The 24,510-nt window shown below is 38.2% G+C and overlaps 1 protein-coding gene across 3 annotated transcripts in view; it reads left to right on the top strand.

Annotated features, from left to right (window-relative positions):
- DYM (dymeclin) overlaps positions 1-24,510 on the top strand; it is a 387,283-nt gene that overhangs the window by 242,200 nt on the left and 120,573 nt on the right. For all 3 annotated transcript variants that reach the window (XM_047764400.1, XM_047764416.1, XM_047764407.1), the window contains exon 14: positions 7,248-7,350. In XM_047764400.1, coding sequence (XP_047620356.1) covers positions 7,248-7,350 — 103 coding nt within the window. The remainder of the gene's footprint in view (positions 1-7,247; positions 7,351-24,510) is intronic.

The raw sequence follows: 24,510 nt of genomic DNA, 5'->3' as shown, positions 1-24,510 counted from the left end.
TCTTTCTCCTCTTGTTCTTTGACTTCTCTTTCCTTTGAGTACCCTTTACTCTGCCGCCCCTTTTAGTCTTGGTGTGTCTCGGAATTCTGCCCTCATCTTTCTTTTCTTTTATTACACATTATCTTTGGGTAATCGCCTGTACTTTTAGGATTTCAGCTGATGCTGATAACCCTAAAAATTTTCTCCTGAGCCCCAGATGTGTATTTCTGAATCTGGACGTTTCTAACCATCTCCATCTGGAGGTTCCTGAGCACCTTTGAGTTTCAGGGCAGAACTGTTAAGAGCACAGATTTGGGAGCCTGGATTTGACTCCTGACTCCACCAGTTAGTAGTTCCCTGCCTGAACTGCCCTGCACCTCAATATCACCATCCCTTCCAAATTAAAAAAGAAGGGAGAAAAATCACACATGCATCAGGAGATCGTCTGATGAAGTGTCTGATACACAGGAAATGCTCTGTCAGCCAAAGCTGCTGCCACTTTGAGGCACAGCTCTTTGTCTTCTCCCTTCCCCTTGGCTCTTCTTATATCCCTGGCACATTCAGTCACATTCTCAGCCAGCCACTAAGTTTCTCAAACCCAGGAGTCATCTGTGATTCCCTTTTTTCACTCTGTGTTCTCTCTTTTGCCTCCCAAGTAACTCATATTTGCTTCAGTTTGAGGCCTCCTCTCTTGCCGTCTTTAACCCTCCATCCCCGTGAACTTGTGCTGTTCTGACCCTAGAAGCTATTGGTACTTCCCTGAAGCCTCTCTCTGCCTTTCTGTACACCTGTTCTCCCTTTCAGAATGGCTTTCCCTCCCCCTTTTTTCTTCAAGCAAACCCCCTAACCTTCAAGGTCACTTTAAGATAGATCTCTTCTGAAATGTACTTAACCTTCAACTGTCCTCCCCCAGCTCTCTGTTCCGACCCATGGTGTTCCTTGCTCTCAGTATTGCAGGCATTCTTTTTTCCTTATCCCATTAGGCTGGAGTTCCTTGGGGGCAAGGAACCATGTCTCTTTCCTCATTTTGTAAGACCAGGGTTTGATTAGCTTCTCACTCCATATAGAAGAGTCCCGGGCTTTTGATGTGCCGTAAGCTCTTCACAGTCTCCAGACTGTCCTTATTCTGGTCTCATCTCCTCCACCAGCTGGGCCCCCTAAACCACAGCCCTTGGCAGCAGCCAGTGGTTTTCTGAGCATAGTCTAGGTTGGACTCACCGCACATGTTTACATGCTTCTTTCTTTTGTGAAAGGCTGGCTCTTGGCAGGGGCTCTGTTTTCTTCAGGATAGTGTGTTCTTTTTGTTCTAACTTTTAAACCGTGTAATATTTTAGGCATACACTAAAAAAGCAGAGAGTAATACAGCAGTCCCTCGGTGTATATATCCAGTAAAACTGAAAGAACATTTGAGGGAGAGGAGCTGAGATTCCTCCCTGATCCTGTTTCCTTCTCATCTTTGTCAGAGAATAATGACTCTCCTCCATGTACTGTTTATCATTTCCATATATGTTTGTTACTTCAAATATTTTATCTGTGGAAGATAGGTAATCTTGTTTTGCATTTGAGAAACACAAAACAGTGCCTTGTTCACATTCTCTATGAGTCCCTGCTTATAGAACAGCGTCGTTTTTAGATACCTTTCAGTGGCATATGGTATGTCATTGTATGACTGTCCCACAGTTGATTTACGCACTGTGTTCCTGACCAGTGTTTTGGTTCTTTTCATTGCAGACCAATTTGTAATGAACATTCTCATACAAAAAGGAAAGTCTAATCTTTTTCTAATTTAAATTTAAAAAGTGTTGTGGCAACTATAACCTGAGTAAATATCGGTTACACCTGGAAGTCAGTTTCACTTATTTCCAGAATCAGAGTTACCTCTTCCATGAAAATATCATATGGGTCACTTACTCTGTCATTGAGCCAGGGCTGGACTTTTGAATGCAGAAGTTTTAAGCAAAAGTTACTTTTCTCAGCAGTTTGAAAGTCATGTCTCATAGAAATTTAGGTCATTTTGCCTTAAAAATACTAAACAAAAGACAAAATTAGAATGTTTTTTAATATTAAAAAAAAAAAGAAAACTTTGAGAGCTCTGGCTAGCAGACCTGAGGGGGGTGGGGGGAGTCTTATTGGATTGTAGAAAAATAACAACCTGAGTAAGTGTGAATTCTCTGTTTCTCATTCATGATAGAAAACTGAAAGTGAGCTCAAGTCATCTGGTCTTACACCAACTTCCTTAAAAACAACTGGGAGCAGTAGCCACAGCTTCTTGAGATGGACCATGTCAACATTGTATGCCCATAACAGTCTGTCCAACTAGAAGAGGTTATGTTTGAATTGCAGCTCCTTCCCTTGTTTTGTCTTCTACTAACAAGGAAAGCAGATTGTCATCATTCTCTTTTAAAATAAACAAACTATCCTTTCTTCTCCAAAGGAAGCAATTTCAAATCCTTTTTTGCTTTGATTCCTGAGACTCATTTAATTTCTTCAATTGATGATAAGGAGGTACCATAGCACTGTTTGTCCTTCTCTGAAGGGTAAACTTTTAGGACACAGAAAATCCTGGCTTTGTTGAAGCCATAAAAATAGCTCCTGGAGTTCCTGTCGTGGCTCAGCAGGTAATGAATCCAACTAGTATCCGTGAGGACTTGGGTTCAATCCTTGGCCTCACTCATTGGGTTAAGGATCTGGTGTTGCTGTGGCTGTGGGTTAGGCCAGCAGCTGCAGCTCTAATTCAACCCCTAGCCTTAGAACTTTTATATGCCATGGGTGTGGCCCTAAAAAGACAAAAAAAAAAAAAGTGAAAGAAAGAAAGCAGCTCCTGAATTCTGGTATTTTTAAAACTTAACAAAGTATGCTACTGTATTTCACTTACCCCCTTTCCTCTTTCTACCACCAAAAAAACAAAAAACAACAAAACAACCCCTCACTTCTTCCAGGTCTATTTATTGCTTTCCCTTTTTGTTTAGGCATCCAGTTAATGTGTCTGAGTCTTGCCATGCCATGTACTAGAATCAACCACAAATTCCATTCAGTCTCAGAAAATTTCTGAAATTCCATTTAACCCGGAAAATATACTGCAACCAATTAGAAAAATCTCACTAATTTCCCTCTTTTATGCAGTTCCATGTGGATATGCTCTATACACTGTCCCAACATATTTTTATCTTTTAATTTTCATCGCCTGCAAAATAATTTGTATATATACCCCTAATGTAGTTTACTACTGTGTTTAGTTTTTGTGGGGGTTTTTTTTAGTTTCGTTTTTGTCTTTTTAGGGCCACATTCAGGGCACAAGAAAGTTGCCAGGCTAGGGGTCTAATCGGAGCTGTAGCTGCTGGCCTACACCACAGCTCACAGCAACGCCAGATCCTTAACCCACTGAGCAAGGCCAGGGATCAAACCTGCATCCTCATGGATGCTAGTCAGATTTGTTTCTGCTGAGCCACAACGGGAACCCCTTTTACTTAGCAATTTATTCTTTAGTCAGTCTTATCTTGGATATGCTAAAAATTATGTACAAGGGTGTTCACTGCATAGCTATTTATAATGCACAAAATTGGAAATGTTATAATGATTTATAATGGGCAGGTTAAATTATGGTATATCGATATGCTTGGAGGAATTTATTAAGTGGAAAAAGTGCAGGGGATAGAACAATACCTATTTTGTGGGATGAAAAACATGGATATATATGTACAATATTTATATACATTCCTTGATGTATATAATATTTCTGGAATCATATACAGTAAACTGCTAAGATGTTACCAGTGGATCATGGGAATGGATGTGAGGAGAAAGTGTAGTGTTTACTTTTAACTTTAAAAAAGAAAAAAAAAGCAAAACTAAACCTCAAATGGAGAAGACACAGAAAAGTAAAATGATTGGAAAAAATGCGCCATACCCTTACAGACTGAGTCTTTTTCCTGCTTCTTTACATAGCACTTCCATTTTAATCTTCTCACCATCACCTTTTTTGCCTCTGTGCTTTGCCTTCTGTTTGAAAATGCCTTCTCTTTTCTCTTGCACACCTTTTTTTTTTTTGTCTTTTTGCCATTTGGGGCTGCTCCCTCGGCATATGGAGGTTCCCAGGCTAGGGGTCTAATTGGAGCTGTAGCGCCGGCCTACGCCAGAGCCACAGCAACACGGGATCCCAGCCACATCTTAAACCTACCCCACAGCCCACGGCAATGACAGATCCTTAACCCACTGAGCAAGGCCAGGGATCGAACCTGCAACCCTGTGGTTCCTAGTCGGATTCGTTAACCACTGCACCATGACGGGAACTCCTTGCACACATCTTTTTTTCCTCTTCAAGCCTTCATGTAAAATTTAACCTTTTTATGAAACGTTGCTAGACTATTCCATTTCAAAGAAATCTGCCTTGTAAACATATGCTTGTCAGTATCATGTGATTTTCCACTTATTCACTCAGTAATTATTTTAGTTATTTTTTTTCCTGCTGTATTTGAGTGTATATTTAGAGAATATGCTTGCCTCTGTTACATTGCTTTGTACACATCCAACATTACCAACAAGTGTTTAAGGGATTTTTTTCCCCATGATAATATTAGTTGAAACAAAATCTAGAAAGTATTTAGTAGCCTTGTCTTTGGTGATTATTCCATTCAAATCATTTGGAATAATCAAGAATTTTCCTATATTGACATGCAAATAACTATTCTGTTTAGAAGGTGTTGGTAAGAAGTACAAAAGTTGGAATTCCCATTGTTTCTCAATGGGATTAAAACCTGACATAGTGTCCTTAAGGATGTGGCTTCAATCCCTGGCCTCACTGAGTAGGGTAAGGATCTGGCATTGCTACAAGCTTTGGTGTAGGTCGCAGATGCACCTCGGATCTGATGTTGCTATGGCTGTGGCTTAGGCCTGCAGCTGCAGCTCTGATTCAGCCCCTAACCTGGGAATAATATTTCAGGCATTAAAAAAGATGCTATAGTGGGTTAAGGATCTGTCATTGCTGTGAACTGTGGTGTAGGTTGCAGATGAGGCTCAGATCCTGCATTGCTGTGGCTATGGTTGTGGCCAGCAACTATAGCTCCAATTTGACCCCTAGTCTGGGAACCTCCATATGCCTCTGGGGCAGCCCTAAAAAGAAAAAGAAAAAAAAAAGATACTATGGGTCAAACTTATATGGGAAAGTCCATAGAATCAGAATTGTCTTTATTTTTAAGCTATCATCTAAACCTAAAAAGGAATTCTTTATTCATTAGATATAGTAGGTTTACTATTAGGATCATATAATTCAGTATATTTGAAGCTATATTGTTAGGCACATATATGTTTAGGATTGCTATAACCTCTTGGTGTATTAGCCCTTTCATCATTATAAAATTTTTCTCTTTATTTCTATTAATAATATTCTTAAACATAAGCCTACTTTGTCTAAAGTTAACATAGCCACTCCAGCTTCCTTATGACTAGTATTTATACAGTATCGCTTTTGCATTGTTTTACTGTTCACTTATCCATATCTTTAAATTTGCAAGTGTGGCTCTTGTGAATGGCATGTAGTTGGGTTTTTGCTTTTTTAATCCAGTCTGACAATCTGTGTCATTTAACCAGAGTGTTGAATCCATTTACATTTAATATAAATTTGTTTTATTCTCTGAAAATTACTCATTTAGATCTGTTAGGATGCATCTTGGAATAATCTTTTTTTTTTTTTTTTTGCCTTTTCTGGGGCCACTCTCTCGGCATATGGAGGTTCCCAGGCTAGGAGTCTAATCAGAGCTGTAGCCGCCAGCCTATGCCAGAGCCACAGCAACGCAGGATCCAAGCCTCGTCTGCAACCTACACCACAGTTCACGGCAACACTGGATCCTTAACCCACTGAGCAAGGCCAGGGGCTGAACCTGCAACCTCATGGTTCCTAGTTGGATTCGTTAACCACTGCGCCACAAAGGGAACTCCTACATCTTGGAATAATCTTTACTCTGGATTAGAATAGCCCCTCTCCTAAAGCAAGGCCTTTCTGAGAATTCAACTGAGTATTTATGTTCAGTGAGTTTTATCCACAATGACTGGTTGGAGCCTCAGTGTCCCTCCAGCCTTTTGTGACCTCTAAAATCTCTGTTCAGTTTGTGACTCCTGGATGGTGGTTCCCTGTCATACCTTGTAGGGTCTTTTTTTGCATAGTGCACCTTAGTGTTTAGAGGATTCTTGGGCACATTGTGAACCTCCATCTTGCAACTCTCTCCAGTCTAATAATTTACCCTGCAAATTCCAGTGGCCACAGAAGCCCTAAATTCATATCTCTGTCTTAGTTCAGCCACATACTATGTGTACTGTTTGGACCCCAGCTTTCTGAACCACAGTCTATAATATTCCTCTAGGCAGAAACTCACTATTTGAGGGCCCACATTGATCTCTCTTATTTTAGTGGTCATAATTCCATATTCTCATGTTCAGCATTTCATTTAATTTGTTCAGTTTTTTAGTTGTCTACACAGAGGATTTGTTCAGTACCAGTTAATCCACCACAGCCAGAAACATAAATCTTATAATGCATATATTTAAAGTTATTCCTTTTTTTCTTTTTATGGCTGTACCTGTGGCATGTGGAAGTTCCTGGGCTAGGGATTAAATTGCAGCTGCAAGCTGCAGGCCTATGCCACAGCCACAGCAATACCAGATCTGAGCCACATCTTGCAGCAACACTGGATCCCTCACTCAGTGAGTGAGGCCAGGGATTGAACCCACTTCCTCGCGGACCCTATGTCAGGTTCTTGACCTGCTAAGCCAAATGGGAACTCCTAAAGTCATTCTTTGGGAGAAGTAAGAATATTAAAGCTATAACCTAGAATCATAGACTCTGTATTATGTTAGAGGAATAATCTCATCTAGTACACTTATTTGAAAGATAAGAAAATTGAGATATAGCAAGCTCGGTGATTTGTAACAGATTATCCTATAAGTTACTCATAAAGTCATTCCGTATCCCAGGTTTTCTAAATTTCTGCCCCCTGTTCTTTCCATAATAGTAATCCTCTGAAAATTTCTCCTGCATTTGAAATACAATTTTAAACTGTCAAACTTTTGTTTTTTAGACCCTTTATAATTTAAACATTCTCCTCACTTTATTTTTTGCTATATCAATAATATTGTTAATCCTGCTGTTAACACAGGCATGAGAAAAGAATCACTTACAAGTACATTTTAGAATAATTGGCATTCTGTAGATAAGACCTGGAAAAGGAGATATTTAAGTCTTTTAATATAATTGAAGTTTTTGTTTGTTTTTTCAGCTTGTTTTCCTTGCTGTCCAAAAAACACAACAAAGTTCTGGAACAAGCCACACAGTCCTTGAGAGGTTCACTGAGTTCCAATGATGTTCCTTTACCAGATTATGTAAGTAGTTACTGTACTTTCTCCATGAAATTTTTTCCTTTCATTGCTAAATTAAAAATAACAATACCCTTCTCTTCACAAGATATGATTGTGATCTTGGCCCCTGAGAAACGCTTAATAGGTAAATAAAGGCATGACATCTCAAATTAAGGGGGAAAATATTTGATGATTATTAACAAGTAGTTGGAGAAAGTCAACACTAAATCAGTGATTGTTAATAATTAGGAATCTTATTACCTTAGTTAAGAAAACCACTCAAACTAGTTACAGAGAAACAAAAGGAGAGATTTTATAGGAAGTGTGCAAAGGTTTCTCACTGATCTCAAAGGGAAGGCATACACCTGGATTTAAGAGAACGAGAACCTGAAATTGAAAAGCCGTTGGAATCACTCGAAATAGCCTGTCTTTCTGGGTCATTTAGTTTCTGTTATCTGCTTCTTCCTTGCTTCAGTTTTATTCTGCTGCTGCTTTCTCCAGGCCTGGTTTCTCTATTTGCTGACTGAAATAGCAACTCCAATTCCTCCCCTCACCTCTCTCCTCCTCTCCCCTCCCTTAACATGTCCTTGTGAGTGTCATGCTTCTTGCTGACTGATCAGACTCCTAATTCTTAGTTTCTGGGAGAAAGAATCTAATTGGCTCTGCTCCAGTCAGTATGCTGCTGTGGTCTTGTCAGCCATGGTCAGCAGAGAACAACAGTAACATGTTGTATTTGGTCCATTGGTTTTAAAGATGAGGAGCTAATTACCACCCGACCTCAGGGGATGATGATGGAATAGAATAGACACAGCACAGGGATGAGCATCATATGATAAGAGAAAGGAGAAGGCGTTATGAGTTCCTTTAGGACACTGCCCCCATCCATGACACTGCTTATATTTTGGGACATGCCTTAGGTGAGGATGCTAAAAATCTCATGTCACGAACCACAGAGTGGTTCTTCATGTTCTAATAAAGACCTCCCTCTTTGTTTGCCAGGGGACAACTTAGTTGATATTTAGAAGCTTTATGAGAGTTTTTATATTCTGAGTTTGAGGTGGTGATGTGTACCAGACAGGTGGAGAGTTGTTTTGCTTGTTTCCTGCTGTGGTTTGTTTCACTTCTAAATGGTTGTACTGATATGAGACTGTGGGAACAGCACCCAGTCCGGATATCAGACGCCAATAAACAGAGATAGCTATGTGTAGCCACAACCTGACCGGTGCTATTTTTCCTCTCTTTTATTTATTTATTTAGTGTGTGTGAGAAATGTTGTGATCTCTCATCCCTTTAAGGTATTAAGTTTAAAATTCCAGAGTTCTTCTCTCTTACTGAAAAAAAACCCCACCCCAGTATCTTCATTTTCCTGCAAGTTGAGTATTCTCGACTTAAAAAAACAAAACAAAAAAAACCCCCAAAAAACTATTATGGCTCAATTTAATTTTATCCTGTCCTTGTCCTGACTTGTTCTAAGAAAAATAATTCTTTCTAATTGCTTCCTTGAAAATCTCAATGGGGGCCAGAGTGGCAATGGGGATTATGTTTATTAAGAACTTGCATTTTGTTCGTCTGTAAATGTTTTGTCATTTTCCTACAATTTTTTTTTTTTAGGCAAGAAATAGATTTTTTTAAGATAGGATGCTTGTGAGAGATGCAAGTGGGCAGGCAAAGAGGCTCTGCCCATTTTTATACATTTTTTATTTGATTTATATAGTGTTCCTCTTGTTTAATCCCCAAAAATGTATTGAGTGTATATAGTACTGAAGGTGCCCTGGCAGTATTCTCCTTTAACCAGAGGCTAGAAAATTGATACTTCTTTGAGAAAATAGGTCATATTTAATAGTATTTGCCAATTACGGGGGTGATTATGCAGTGAAAGGATAAGCTGAACTCCTGATGGACATATGCATTCTACTCTTGAACTCTACAGTTTTTAAAGTCATTGAACTGTTTTCTTCTTGCATGAAATTTTCACCAAGTTGAAATGAATTTCTTAAAACTTCCGCTTCCTGGAAATCCAAGGAAAGTTCCATTTGGAATCTATCATTGTCCTTATTTTAACATTTGTGTGTATGATACTTTGCAAATCACAACATTTTCCAAATGGGTTTCTGAAGTTGGGTTTTGATGACTTTCCTCAGAGTTTAGTGAAGAGGGCGGGTAACACTGATTCAGAAGTAGAAATGATAACTGAAATCACTCCTCCTGCCACTGATCTGAAAGGTGATTAAAGAAAACAGTAGCAACCTTAAAAAAGTAAGTGGTACACTATGTACATCTTTGGTGATAACTCAGGTTCTATTGGTCATTGCCATTGCTCAAAACACTATGTATAAGTGAATTAACATTTGAAACCATGTTTTCATTGTCATTCTCTTTTAAATTGCTGGTTAAATGGGAAAATTAGGTTTGTCCCTTTTTTCTTCCCCAGAAATTTTACTTGTTAAGTGTTTTTGCCAACAGCCACATAAAATTATGTGTCCTGGACTAATGCTTAGACCTCTTGTGTGTAAAAGATGGAAAAGGCAAATGAAAGTGTCCTCATGCAGTGGTGGAGTCCTGGATGTATACTTGCCACACCAGGATGGAGAGAACTGTGTTAGCAAGGAGTTTGATTATAAGCATATGTTTTCCTTCTCACTGTAGTACATAGAGTACTTTCAGTCTGCCTAGGGATTTCTGAGTTTAAGAAAGTGTTTATTCTCATTATACCATATAACTCGCCAGTCAATTGAGTAACAACGTAGAAAGCAGATAGCAAGTTGCAAAAGCATTAGTGTTATTACTTTAGTACAGCCATGTTTGTCTGAACATCTCAGGGGAAAGCTGAAGCCTTCAACCAGCTTCTAGATAATAAGGAAATGCCCTGGCTGCTTAAAGAAAAACAAAACAAAAATTTCACTCAGGTTCTCCATAGGGAGAGAGAATGCCCACCACAGAGAGGGTTAAACGTGTCTAGGAAAGACAGTGAAGTTCAGTTGGCGTGGCTGAGCTCTGATATCTTTATACCAGAGTTTCATAAAATTTAATTCAGTAACTAAAGAGTCATGGGAGAATTCTTAAAAGACTCTTTCGACAATTTTTTAATAAGAATAAACCTCTGAAAAAGAGCGGATGTACATATATATATATATATATATATAAATCAACCACTATTGTGCAGCAGAAATTATCAGAACAATATAAATTAATTATACTTCAATAAAACTTTAAAAAATGAAAAAACAGCAAAAAGAATAAACCTCTCAAACAATTTTGGCCATATAAAAACAGAACCTGAATATAGAAAATGAAACAAAAATAATGAGTTATAGTTTCTTTTTAAATACAACTGTAGCTTTTAATTATGACTCTTGTCGCCATATCACGTAAGCTTTGTTTCCCTAACTTCTAACAATTAGCCACTACTTGAGAGGAATCTAACTTTTATTTGAGGTGGAATCATGAGGAACCAAATTATATTGCCCCCTAATCATCAAAGAACTTTTGAACCTTTTCACAGGACCCACTTTCCCATCTCATTCCCAAAGTAAATGCAAAGGCCCAAGCCAAAAAGACCCTGGCCAAAAAGAGTTAGGAGCCAGATCAGAAAAGCAGAAGTATAAATAGAAACAGTTTATCATCAACTTTCTGAGCAAATACAGTCATTCCCCACTTCCCCACAGTTTTGCTTTCTGAGGTTGCATTTACCCAGAATCAGCCATGGTCTAAAAATCTTAAAATGGAGAATTCCAGAAATAAACAATTCATAGTTTTAAATTTCATTCATTCTGAGTAGCATGATGAAATCTCTCGATGTCCAGCTCTGTCCTGCCTGGGACATGAATCATCCCTTTGTCCAGCATATCCCGACTGTTAGTCACATAGTAACCATCTGGGTTATCAGATGACTTTCAGACATTTGGTTTCTTCAGAAATGTATTAGGAAGTCTCTGACCTTGTTCCATATGACAAGAAAATTTAAATTCAGGAATTTTTCCATTTTTTCCCGTTGTTCATTTTAGGTCTTTCTGTTTTGAAGATTCCTTGTCAGTGTTTACTATTTAACTCAAATGTCAAAACCATTTGACTCAAATAGTTGATCGGTTGGGTAATATTGAAAGCTATCTTCAGCCATCTGTTTTTGCCTTTATTGAGCTGGTGTTAATATCTTCTTCTTCACACACACACAAGTAAATAAATACAAAAATACACGTACATACTTCTCTGTATTTCATAGTATCAGTTTTGGATGAGACTGTTACTTAAAAATTTTTCTTAGGATTTAAAGGTTGGAGTCAAGAATCTAACTTTTATAAAATATGAAAACAGGGATTCCCATCGTGGCACAGCAGAAACAAATCCGACTAGGAGCCATGAGGTTGCGGGTTCAATCCCTGGCCTTGCTCAGTGGATTAAGGATCCCGTGTTGCCATGGGCTGCGAGGTAGGTCGCACACACAGCTCGGATCTGGCATTGCTATGGCTGTGTCATAAGCTGGCAGCTGTAGCTCTGATTAGACTCCTAGCATGGGAACCTCCATATGCCACAGGTGAGGCCCTAAAAAGACAGAGGAAAAAAAAAGCAAAAACTTGAAGACAGTTATTGGAGTTCCTGCTGTGGTGCAATTAGTTAAAAATCTCGATTTCAGTCCCTGGCCCAAGAACTTCCATATGATGCAGGTGCAGTCATTTAAAATATATATATATATTTCTTAAATATGTCACCATATCCAAGAAGTTTGAAACTACGAAATTTGTCACTGTTAAAACAGTTCCTTTTAGATGTTGTCTTTTTTTTTTCATTTTGGGGCCACACCTGAAGCATATGGAAGTTCCCAAGCTAGGGGTCCAATCTGAGCTGCAGCTGCCGGCCCATGCCACAGCCACAGCAATGCCGGATCCGAGCCACGTCTGCAGCCTACAACACCGCTCATGGCAATGCCAGTTCCTTAACCCACTGAGCAAGGCCAGGGATTGAACCCACATCCTCATGGATGCTTGTCATATTCTTAACCCACTGTGCCTCAATGGGAACTCCTAGATGTTGTCATTTTTGAAGAAATTGTTCTGGGGTATTTTTCCCAGTGATGGTGACATTAATCAGAAATAATTGCTTAAAACTTCGATTTTGAGAGTTACTACTGTGGCGCAGTGGGTTAATGATCCAGCTTGTCTCTGTAGAGGTGCTGGTTTGATCTCCAGCCCAAAGCAGTGTGTTAAGGGACGTGGTGTTGCTGTAGCTGTAGTAGGTAGGTCGCATTTCCGCCTGTGATTCTATCCCTGGCCTGGGAACTTCTGTATGTCACAGGAGCAGCAAAAAAAGGAAACAAAACAAAACTTTGATTTTTGGGATTATTTTAACATGATGTGAGGTAAAAATGAAGAAGGCATAGCACATACACACCTATGGGGATTCTAAAAGGCTATTTAAAATAAATGCATGAGGAGTTCCTGCTGTGTCTCAGTGGTAACAAACCTAACCCTAATCCATGAGGGTGTGGGTTTGATCCTTGGCCCCACTCAGTGAGTTAAGGATCCAGTGTTGCCATGAGCTGCAGCGTAGGTCACAGACACAGCTTGGATCCTGTGTTGCTGTGTCTGTAGCATAGGCCGGCAGCTGCAGTTCTGACTGGATTTCTAGCCTGTAAACTTCCATAGTGGCCCTTAAAAAAAAAAAAAAGAAAAAAGAAAAAAAAAACCCTACAAAAAACAAATGCACAACTAAAATACAATCCAAAAATGACAGATTTTATAAGAGAGCTATAACCAAACTTGCGGCATCTTGGAAGAGGGAGAGAACAATTTTGGGGAAAGTGAAGAGGAATTATTTTTATTGAAAGGAGTTGAAATTTGAGCTGGGTGGTATTTTTAAAAGGAGACATTAAGGCTGGAAAACATTCCAGGGGTTATGCTTTTTGAACAAAGGTATAGACGTGAAAACATCACATTATTGCCACTAGGTTTCACATGTCCAGCAGGGTGTCTGGCATGTGTAATAGGTGCTCAAGAACTATTTGTTACCCCTTTCTCATACCATACACAAAAATTAACTTAAAATGGGCCATACACCTAAATGTAGAGATAAAACTGTAAAACCTTTAGAAGAAAATATAGAAGTAAATCTTTAAAACTTTGGGTTAGACAAAGACTTCATAGATGATACCAAAAACACAAGCAACGAAAGGATACATAAATTGAACTTCATCAAAATTTAAAACTTGTGCCTCAAAGGACCATTAAGAAAGTAAAAATACAATCCAGAGAATAGGGGGAAAAATACTCGCAAATCTTACATCTGATAAGAGGCTAGTATTCAGAACATGTAGAGAACCCTTAGAGGTCAATTATAAAAAGACAGTCCAGTTTTTAAATATTTTGTAGCTTGGTTCTTTTGTAGCTGTCTGGCCTTGGGCAGGTCATTTTGCCTCTCTGGGGCCTCAGTTGCCTCATATGTAAGATGGGAGTAACAGTAGAACCTACTACCCAGAGTTGTTGTGAAGATTAAATAATGAGGAGTTTACTTCGTGGCTTAGTGGGTTAAGAACTGGATATAGTGTCTGTGAGAATTCAGCTTCAATCACTATCCTTGCTCGGTGGGTTAAGGATCCGGCATTGCACAAGCTGCAGATAGGTCACAAATGTGGCTCAGATCTGGTGTTGCTGTGGTTGTGGTATAGGCCAGCAGCTGCAGCTCTGATTAGACCCCTATCCCAGGAACAAGTGTGGCCATAAAAAGAAAAAAAAAAAAAAAAGATTAAGTAATGAGTCCGGGTAGGGTCCTTGGCATACAGCATACTTATTGTCAGCTTCTACAATTATGCTGGCAGCTCCTGTGTGGAAGAGACATTCTAGAACCACAGGAAGTAGTTCAGAGGATGGAGATGTGTCTGTGCCCCCTGGTGACAGGGAGAGCTTCCTGCAGGAGGAGATATGTAACATCAGTGGAGAGGGAGGAATAACAGAGGCACCCTTAGCTGACACAGATAAACAGCAGCATCAAGAGGCATGTCTAACCTTTTTTGGCATCAAGGGATGAATCTCAGCCCCAAAGATGGACCTTCACTTCCCATCGTGCTCCCTGACTTTAGAATTACCGGAGCTGGATATGTTCCAGAGGCCCTAAAATGAACCAAACCAGAATGACCACCAAGAGCAAAGGAATGAGTTATGTTGCCATTTGTCTAGTCATTCGGCTATCTTTCCTGAGTGCCAGGCATGGGCCCGGCACTTGGGTAAGTCAGTGACTAGCTGGATCCTTAGCAAACTCATTTCCTCTCCTTGATTACACAGCCAAGCAACATTTTCCAATATCCTTGCATCTTGCTGGGGGTATCTGACAAGCTCTAGCCAGTGGAATGTAGGTGGAAGTGATCTTTCACCACTTCTCTCCCTTCATCTTCCTCCAGCTAGATGCAGGAAATCCAGTGGGAGGTCGCAGGATCCCAGGGGATGGATGACAGTGTCTGGACCCCTGAATCATCTTATAGAAGGCAAACTGAGTACCCTGCTGGACTGTGATTCAAATGAGCCATAAAGTGTTCACTACATTTTTTTAAATGGGCAAAAGGTCTGAATAGACATTTCTCCAAAGAAGACTTACAAGTGACCAATAAGCACATCCAAAGATGCTCAACATCATTAGCCATTAGGGAAATGCACATCACAATTACAAAGAAGTTCACATTCATTAATCAAAAAGACAGATTATCACAAGTGTTGGTCAGAGGGAGGAGAAATTAGAACTTCATACAACTCTTGGTGAGCATGTAATATTGCATGGCTGCTTTGGAAAATAATACACAGTTCCTCAAAAGGCCAAAAATATAGAATAACCATATGACCCAGCATAGGGTAATTAATAAACCCAAAGAACTGGAAACATAAGTCCACACATAAATGTGAATGTCCCTAGCACCTTTATGCACAATAGCCAAAAATTGGCAATGACCCAAATTTTCATCCACTGGTAAATGGATAGATGTGTATATCCATACGGTGGAATATTATTTGACATTAAAAAGGAATGGAGTCCTAATATGTGCTTCAGCATGGAGAAACCTTGGGAGCACGCCAAGTGGAGGAAACCATGACAGAAGGCCATGTTTCATTTGTATGAAATGTCCATAGAAGCCGAATCTAAGGAGGTAGGTAGATAGTGAATCTTTTGGGCTGGAAGTGTGGTGCAGGATGGCAAATGACTGCCAATGGTTGATGATTCGGGGATGATTAAAATATTGGAAAATTAAATTGTGGTGATGGTCGCACAATTCTGAATGTACTAAAACCCATTGAATTGTACATTTTAAATTGACAAAAGTACATGGTGCGAGAATGTTATCACGGTGAAGCCATTGAAACAAAAAAGTAGGACTTGGAGCACTCGGGAAAAAAGAACTGTGTGTTGAATGTAATGGTATATAGATACCAACTTGGCTGGCATTATGGCTTGAGTATGAAAGTAGAAAAATAAATTTTGTACTTTTAAAAAGTTAATATTTTCAAGGAGAGAGAATATGTTTCTTGAGCGGTGACTTGAGAAACTGCCAGTCAGTTAGATAAGTAGTTACACAAAGGTATGTGTATTTTTCAGCCTCCTTGAAGAGCAAAAAAGCGGAAACAAGCACAATCTGGCAGTAGGGGACTGATTACAGTATAAATTTATCCAATGCAATATTCTGCCATCATTTTGTAAAATGAATTCAGTCCGTATAGGTTTATATGATAAAATATCTATAATAATTAAATCAATAGAAACAAACAGAAAACCACTCTTTATAGTAAGTATGTAGGTTATGTGTACATGTATGTTTGAAAATATGCATTTAATTTTTATAGAATAAGGCATAAGAAACTATTAAATAGTGGCTACCTGTGGGGAGTTAGACTAAAGGGAAGGGAAAATGGAACTTATACTTTTAACCTTATACTCTTCTTTGTAGGTATAGGTCTTTACATTTTTGTCGTTATATGACTTACTGTCTCCTGCCCTCCTTCTCCCCTTCCCTCCTTTCTCCTCTCCCCCAGTCCTTCCTTCCTTTATTATTTTCAGATAATTTTAGACTTAGAAAGAGTTTTAAAGAATTTCTGTATGTCCTTCACCCAGCTTTCCCTTTTGTAAATATCTTACATAACCACAGAATATTTTTCAAAACTAAGAAATTAACCTTAGGAATTCCTGTCATGGCTCAGCGGAAACGAATCTGACTAGTATCCATGAGGACACAGGTTCAATCCTTGGCCTTGGGTAAGGATCTGGCATTGCCGTGAGCTGTGGAGTAGGTTGCAGACACAGCTCAGATCCCGAGTTGCCATGGCTGTGATGTAGGCCAGCAGCTGCAGCTCTGATTTGACCCCTAGCTTGGGAACCTCCATATGCAGGGGGTGAGGCCCTAAAAAGACAAGAAAAAGAAAAGAAATTAACCTTGGTACAATACTGCTAACCAAAACACAAATAAATCTCATTTGAATTTTACTGGTTTTGACACTAATGCCCTTATTCTTTTCTAGTATCCAGTCCAGGATCCCACGTTACATTTTGTTGTCACATCTCCTTAGTCTTGGATTTTGTGATCTTGACACTTTAGAAGAGTACTGGTCAGTTGTTTTGTAGAATGTCCCTCAGTTTGGGTTTGTCTGGCATTTTCTCATGATCGGATTAATGTTATGCATTTTGAAAAGGAGACTACACAAGTTGGTGTCATTTCAGGGAGTGCACAATGTTGGTGTGTATTACTGTGATATTTACCTTGAACACTTCACTAGGATTATATCTGCCAAGATTCTTCACTATAAGCTTGCTCATTTCCCCTTTGTGTTTACTGTATGTTTTATGTAATAATTATTTCTATTATTTGGAAATACTTTATTAGATTATTAAATATTTCCACTCTGTTGGAATGGGGGAGACACTTTGAAATTATGCCAATACCCTGTTTCTGCCTAAACTTCCCCACAAATTTGGCATCCATGGATCAATCTTGCCTGCAGCATCATTTTCCTGATTTATTAGTGATTCTCTATTTGTCTCATTCCTTCTATATCTATTGAAAGAATTCCTCTGCAAGGAAGAGTTGTCACCTCTCCCCAGTGTATTTATTTATGCAGTCATTTATCTATATCAGTATGGACTCCTGAGTACTTGTAATTTTCTTCTTATCATCTAGGACTGTTGCTATTTTGTTACTTAGGTTATTCAGCTTTGGCCACGGAGAGCTCTTTGAAGGTTGTATTCACTGCCCTTTGAATATGCTCCTACCTTTTTTTTTCCTTTGAGACTTTCAAGATGCTCCAACTCATCTGGTATTTCCCCTGCTCCAGCCCCCAAATCAAGCAGTTCTCTGAGGAGAATCATGAAATTTGAATCAAGATCTTTGTAGTTATTTCATAATGTTGAAACCAGTGGTGAAAAACAGAGCCAAATCTTGAGAATAAGTTTGGAGAACGTCCCTTGAAACAATTGCTTGAACTTAAGTAGATTCCAGCCCCTCACTGATTAGGTCCCAGGAAGTTTCTTCCCTAGAACAATTCATTTTAAAAATCAAATAAATAAGCCCTCTAGCCAAGTGAGCAAGCTCTACACCCCATCCCTGCCCTCCCCCCCTTTTTTTTCCTAATTGAACACCAGCCCTGACTTTCACACAATCAGACCGATTTTCTTGGTTGCTTTCTGACTCGGCTTTGGATTCATTTCTGAACTAGGAGTTGCAGAAATGTTCTGAGAATGCTCCTAAGGACAGTTTTAGTTGGAGGGATTCCCCTCTTATTTAAAAAAGAAAAATAAATTCCTTTGTTCTTAAAAAGAACACCTGAATTGAGGGAAAGACTATTGTCCTTTCTTTATTCCTTGAGAGCATGTTTATCCTCTCCCTTTTTACAAGGTATGGCAGAATATTCCTTATAAGGATTTTTTAAATATTATCATTATGGAGTTCCCGTCATGGCTTAGCGGTTAGCAAACCCGACTAGCATCCATGAGGACGTGGGTTAGATCCCTGGCCTTGCTGTGAGCTGTGGTGTAGGTCACAGACACAGCTCAGACCCCATGTTGTTGTGGCTGTGGAGTAGGCTGGTGGCTACAGCTTCGAATGGACCCCTATCCTGGGAGCCTCCATATGCCACGGGTGTGGCTCTAAAAAACAAAAAGACAAAAAAATATATATATATATCATTAAAAATACTTAAGTAACTATTATGTTCCTTCCACTGCCTTATAAAAGGAAAAATGATGTGTTGCATTGAAATCTGGGAATGATTAATTAACTTTCTAAGTAAAGTTTAAAGAATACAGGAAAAATAGGCCATGCATATTAAATTCAGTAGCAATGTGTGATAGATTTGTAAAAAGCCAGTGATCACAGTTTTTCCCCCTTTCCATTGTAGTGAAAATATTCTTACCTGCTGCTGTACAGAGCTAGTATACCAACATCTTTTCCTAAGATTCTTCAAACTTTGTTATTTAAGAAATCATTAAAAAAAATTTTGCTTGAATTTTGATTATTTTTCCCTCTCTTTCTCCCTTTCTGCCTGAGTTCATAGTTCCTAATAGGAAGAAAAGAAGTCTACTATTTGGAATTTTCTTTGATATATCCTTGATTTACATGGCAAATAGAAAGCAGCTGTCTATTTAAGCATCTAATTCTTGAAACCATAGTCCCCTCAAGCGTCATCTGGAAATAATGTAGCTTGTAAAACAAAGCTAAGAAGAAAAGGCAATGTTTGTTTTATGTGGGATGAATGATTTCTGTTGGGGTCCTTTAATTCGGCTATTATGAGGGTTATTAAAAAGCAGTATTACAAAAGAGGTTTAAATGAAAAGAATTTTTTTGAGCTTGTATCTTATTATTACAGTTGATTATAGTCAAAGCTGCAAATATTTTATAAATGGCACTTTATTATAGTTTCTCCAAATAAGACCCCCAAAAACTAGTAATCTTACTCATTGTACGAGTGGAAATTCAACTCTTTCCTTAGTGGATTTAATTTCTGAAAACAAATTGCATTTGAGAATTCAGCTCTGCCTATTTTCCTGGAAATGTCATGGCTTTCTGAAAAATTCTTAAGAATTCTTACAAGAATATTTGGGGATTACCTTATAAGTGCAAAAATGAACATGAAAGCATCAGCATTTACCTAGGCTTCAGGTATTATTAGAAGATTCAGTTAACACCAGATAAAGATAAGCCTAAATTGCTTCTTAACTTATGAATTATTTGAGTTTCTGAGTTGTGAATTTGGGGGTCTCATGAGAAGTGGCATATACTCTGGGAAGCAGAAGACAGGTTACTTTGTGCCTTGATGGTTGTTAGAGGCTCTTTGATGGTTGGAGTGTATTGGCGTTCCTGATTTGTTAACACAGCAGAGTAGTTGTTTTTTTGGGTAGTTGACATATAAGAATGAAGTTTCGGTCCTTAATTGTACTTGGTACCGCAGAAATGAAGTTACTTAGCATGTTTGTTTATTAATAAATAGGGCAGGTATGGTTCATTATTTTTATGCAATTGAGTCCAATCTCTCACCTGGTATCTTCTATGATCTGAAATTTTGATTGAGATCATCATGAGGAAAGTATTGTGTTGCTCTGAAACATACCTTTTTTCTTTAATTACAATGATAGTTGATCAATGTAGTTGTTGAATTAGTGACTTATCCTTTTGAGAGTCAGGTTCTAAACATCTTCTAAAAAGTACTGAGCCTTTAAATAACCAGGTATTAACCCTCTTATGAAGTTGTATCATACTGGTCAGTGAACTCAAATTAGAGCAATTTTTATTTCACTGTTAGTAGTGTTTTAGCTCATTAACCAATTCCAAGTCCTAAATTTCCCAAGCCCATTGTGAATGCTCCATATAATTACTGATATTATCCAGGTGAACAGTTAGTAATACCAGTTACAAAGGAGTAGTAAATGTATTAAAAAAGAAAAAAAAACTCCATATGGTACTTGAAATTCCTTCTTTCATCCAATAAGTAGTGAGCAGATCCTACCTTCTCAGGCACTTTTCTCTGAATCTCTGCCCTCATGAAGCTTACATTCTAATGAAAAGAGACATATAATGAATGTATGCACGGGCAAATGAATGAACAAATGAATGAAATGTTAGAAGTTCCCATGGGAAAATAAAGCAGGATAAGAGTTTGGGAGTGCTGGCAGTGGAAAGGTAGCAGTGTGATAGGTGGCCAGTGGAGGTGGCCTTGCTGAAAAGGTGACATTGGAGCAGAACCTGAGGAAGGAGAAGCAGTGAGTCATGTAGCTATCTAGAGGACATGTGTTCGAGGAAGGTGAAACAGGGAGTGCACAGTGCTTGACCCAGGAACCTCCATCAGCCCTGCCAGGGTATTGTGGCTGGGAAAGAGATTGTCTGGACTATATTTGTAATTATCATGAACAAATGCATATTGAGGAATGATCCAGAAAATTTTGGGATAGAGCAACAGCGTAAAAATTAGAAGACCTGTGTTTGCTTTTTTGTTGTAGTTTTTTAACTGTGGGCTTGGACAACTTTTGCCATTCTGACCCTTGTTTTTCTTGCTTTTAAATTGTATCTTGAAGTAGATTTTGTGTGTGTGTGTGTCATTTCTTTAACATCAACATTTTCTGGTTCCATTAGTTCTATGAAGAGACACTGTTTGTGTAGAAAGGGATTGTATTGCTGCAATGCACAGCAATAACAGGGGATTCCATTCTCATTGCATTTTGTATGAACCATATCTCCTGAGCTATATCCTAGAATACAGTGTGCATGGTGTGCCCTGGACGTAGACAATAATAGTGGGCCTGGGTGTTTGGCGAGGCTGGGTAGGAAATGCAGAGTGATGATGCAGACCCTTTCTTTAAGGAGTTTAGACAGACATTTGTAGATATCACAGAATGATATTCATATTTATGGATAAGATACATATCAGGTTGTTTTGTAGACCACTAGAGGTGGATAAATTTTATTTTTAAATAAAATTAGAAATAAAAATCATTTCAGAAATGTTAGACTCTACACAAAGATATTTAGTAAAGAAATACATATGCCTTAAGAAAAATAGAAAGTAAAAGGAAGAAAAGCTTGAAAGCAAAAAGGGAATGAAAGAAATAAAAAGGATTTGAGGGAAAATGACTAAATACTATAGGTGAAGATCCAACATATATAAAATAGGAGTTCCTTGGTGGCTCAGTGGATTAAGGTTCCAGTGTTGTCACTGTTTTGGCCCTGGTTACTGCTGTGATGCGGGTTCAGTCCCTGGCCTGCGAACTTCTACATGCTGTGGGTGAGGCCAAAAAAAAAAGATCCCTCATATATAAACTAGGAATTCCCCCTTCAAAAAATAAAAATAAAAAAATACTTAAAGCTATGCTTTAAGGAAACTTTCCTAAAATTATGAGGAAAAATGTTTAGAGACTGCATGTTGAAAGAACATGTACTGTATGCCTTGGAAAATCAACCCAGGACAACAAATACCAGAATCCAGTGAATTTGCAAAGTAACAAAGCTAAAGAGAAAAAAAAGCTAGGAGTACTCAGACAAAAAGACCAGGTCACTTTTAAGGAAAGGAAGTTAAATTGTCAACAGACTTTTTGGCAGTGTTTTATGCCACATTAAAACGGAATAACATTTTTAAGATACTTAAGGAAAGCAATGTAAGCCAAGGATTTTATATCCCACCAAACTGACTGGTAGATATAAGAGATACAATCTTATGAAATCTAGGAACTCTGAGAGTACTGTTCCCTTCCTGAGGCCTCTGCTACAGTAGTGGTCAGCAAAGGTTTTCTCTAAAGAGCCAAAGAGTAAACATTTTAGACTTTGCAGGCTACATGCTGTCTTTGTGGCATATCTTTGTTTGGGGTATTTTGTTTTGTTTACAATCCTTTAAAAATGTAAAAACCATTCTTAGCTCAAAGACCATGTTAGAACAGACCACAGATCTAACTTGGCCTGTGGTTCGTAGTTTGCCAATTCCTATACTAGAGAAAGAACTTTAGACAACCACAATGACTGGAGAAATATGAAGATGAAGATTAATGATGAGCATTAGCTGTATTTTTACTTGTAGAACTAACTCCAAATAATACTCAGGAAGGAGAGAGTGTATTATAGTATGAAAGACTGTCTCTGATAATGAAGATACATCACAGCTATTAAAATATAGAGGGGAGAGATGGGGAGAACATGGAAAAAGTGGAATAAGCTGCTGATTGCCTGATGGTTAACTGGGAGTTAAAGGATATTATTTCAGAATGGGTGCTGAGAGAGAAGTGGGAGGAAGAAGAGGAGGTAATTACCTAATGTGATATTGCTTACAGAAGCAAACCAAAACAAAATGACCAAAAATAAGACAGGTATTATATAAAGTTATTCACATAAAGGTAACTATTAGAACAAAAACACAAATTTCCTGAATACCAAAAAATATACCAAACATAAAATATAAAAAGAAAGCAAATATAATAGGCCCCATATGGAAAGGCTACTATCCAAAAGACCTGCATATATGAATATAACATAAAATTATATGTGAGAATATTGAAAACAAACAAATTGACCTTCAGTCTATAACTCTATCAATAAGAACTGGTCAAATGAACTTCGGTACATTCACACAGTAGAGTGCTATCCAGCTATAGAAATGAATGAAAAATATTTCAATATGAGGCTCTATAAGTTACCACATCCTCCTCAGGACAGGTTGGTGTTATCCATTTGTGTCTATTTATGTTTGAAAAGAAAAAAACAAAGGATAAATTATAAAAAAAAATTTGTTTAGGTCACTTATAAGGAGAGTGAAAGAAGAGCATGAAAGTGTCTGAGAAGAATAAAGGTAGACTTCAATTGTTTTTTTTTTTTAGATTTAACTTAAGAACTAACTGCATAGATAGTTCTTAAGTTAAGAAAAAGTTCCTTCTGTAGAGTTGGATTGAATATTAGTGGTTATACATATAACATAATAAAACAGTTTAAAAAAGCAATCTCTAAAATTTAAATGAATTGAAATAAATAACCCTAAATATATATCCAGTTGGTGGTATAACCAAACCAACCATCCAAGTGACTCTTCATCTCTAGTAAGCTGTAGCTTAATTATACAACTGAAAAGAAAAACTGCTTTTACTAATCCTATTTGTGTAGCAACCTTGGTATTGTTATTTCAAGACATGACTTTGTAATGTGAGATAAAACAAATGAGTAGTCCTACAGTATTCTAATTATGTTTTCCCCATTGTCTTGGGAACCTGGATTCTTGGTGTGGGAGCAGTATATGAAGATGTAAAGTCGAAGAGATTGAGTAAAAGCTCTTTGATCATAGTTTGAATAGGAAGTCTCTGTATGGACTCAGGTTTTTTGTTTTTTAATATCTGTAGCTATGCCTAGTCATTCTAATTCTGTCCTTTGAACTCATAGAAATGATGACCAGCCCAGTAGCATAGCATTGAGCATCGCTAGCAACCAGATTTCCATTAAAAGGAACAAAGAATTTATCCTACCTTCATACAAGATAGTAATAAAATAAATAGGAGAAAGTTCCTCTTTAGAGAATTATTATAGCTGATAACTGAAAAGGGAATGATACAATTAGAATATCACCATTCAGCTAACCTTAATAAATTAGTAGAGCCAAAACACAAGTGGCTACTGACTTATAAAAAGAGATAACCAGGGGAGTTCCCATTGTGGCTCAGTGGAACTGTATCTGACTAGTATCCATGAGGACAAGGGTTCAATCCCTGGCCTTGCTCAGTGGGTTAAGGATCCGCATTGCTGTGTGCTGTGGTATAGGTTGCAGACTCAGCTCGGATCTGGCGTTGCAGTGGCTGTGGCATAGGTTAGCAGCTACAGCTTCAATTCGACCCCTAACCTGGGAACCTCCATATGCCACAGACACAGCCCCCAAGAAAACAAAGAACACCTAATCTGATCAGGCCTCTATATTGATCTACCAATTTACTAGAAATATTCAGAACACAGAAACATGAAACACTGCCACCAAAATCCAAATTGCAAGAAACTACATAGGACAAATAACCTGGCTTATTCAACTAATAAATTTCAATGAAAAGGAAAGAGAGAGAAGCACCATTTAGTAAAGTCCAATTGCTCTGTAAAGACTTTGGATCCTCATTCTAAAAAACTCTCTTTTTTAAAAAAAAAACAAAAGCCATTTTTTGGCCTAACTAGAAAGATGAGGGCTGATGGGATATTTGACCCTTTTCAGAAAT

The sequence above is a fragment of the Phacochoerus africanus genome, chromosome 2, assembly GCF_016906955.1.
Source record: "Phacochoerus africanus isolate WHEZ1 chromosome 2, ROS_Pafr_v1, whole genome shotgun sequence".
Lineage (NCBI taxonomy): Eukaryota > Metazoa > Chordata > Mammalia > Artiodactyla > Suidae > Phacochoerus > Phacochoerus africanus.
The sequence above is the reverse complement of the archived record's forward strand: the minus strand, read 5'-3'. Positions and strand labels throughout refer to the sequence as shown.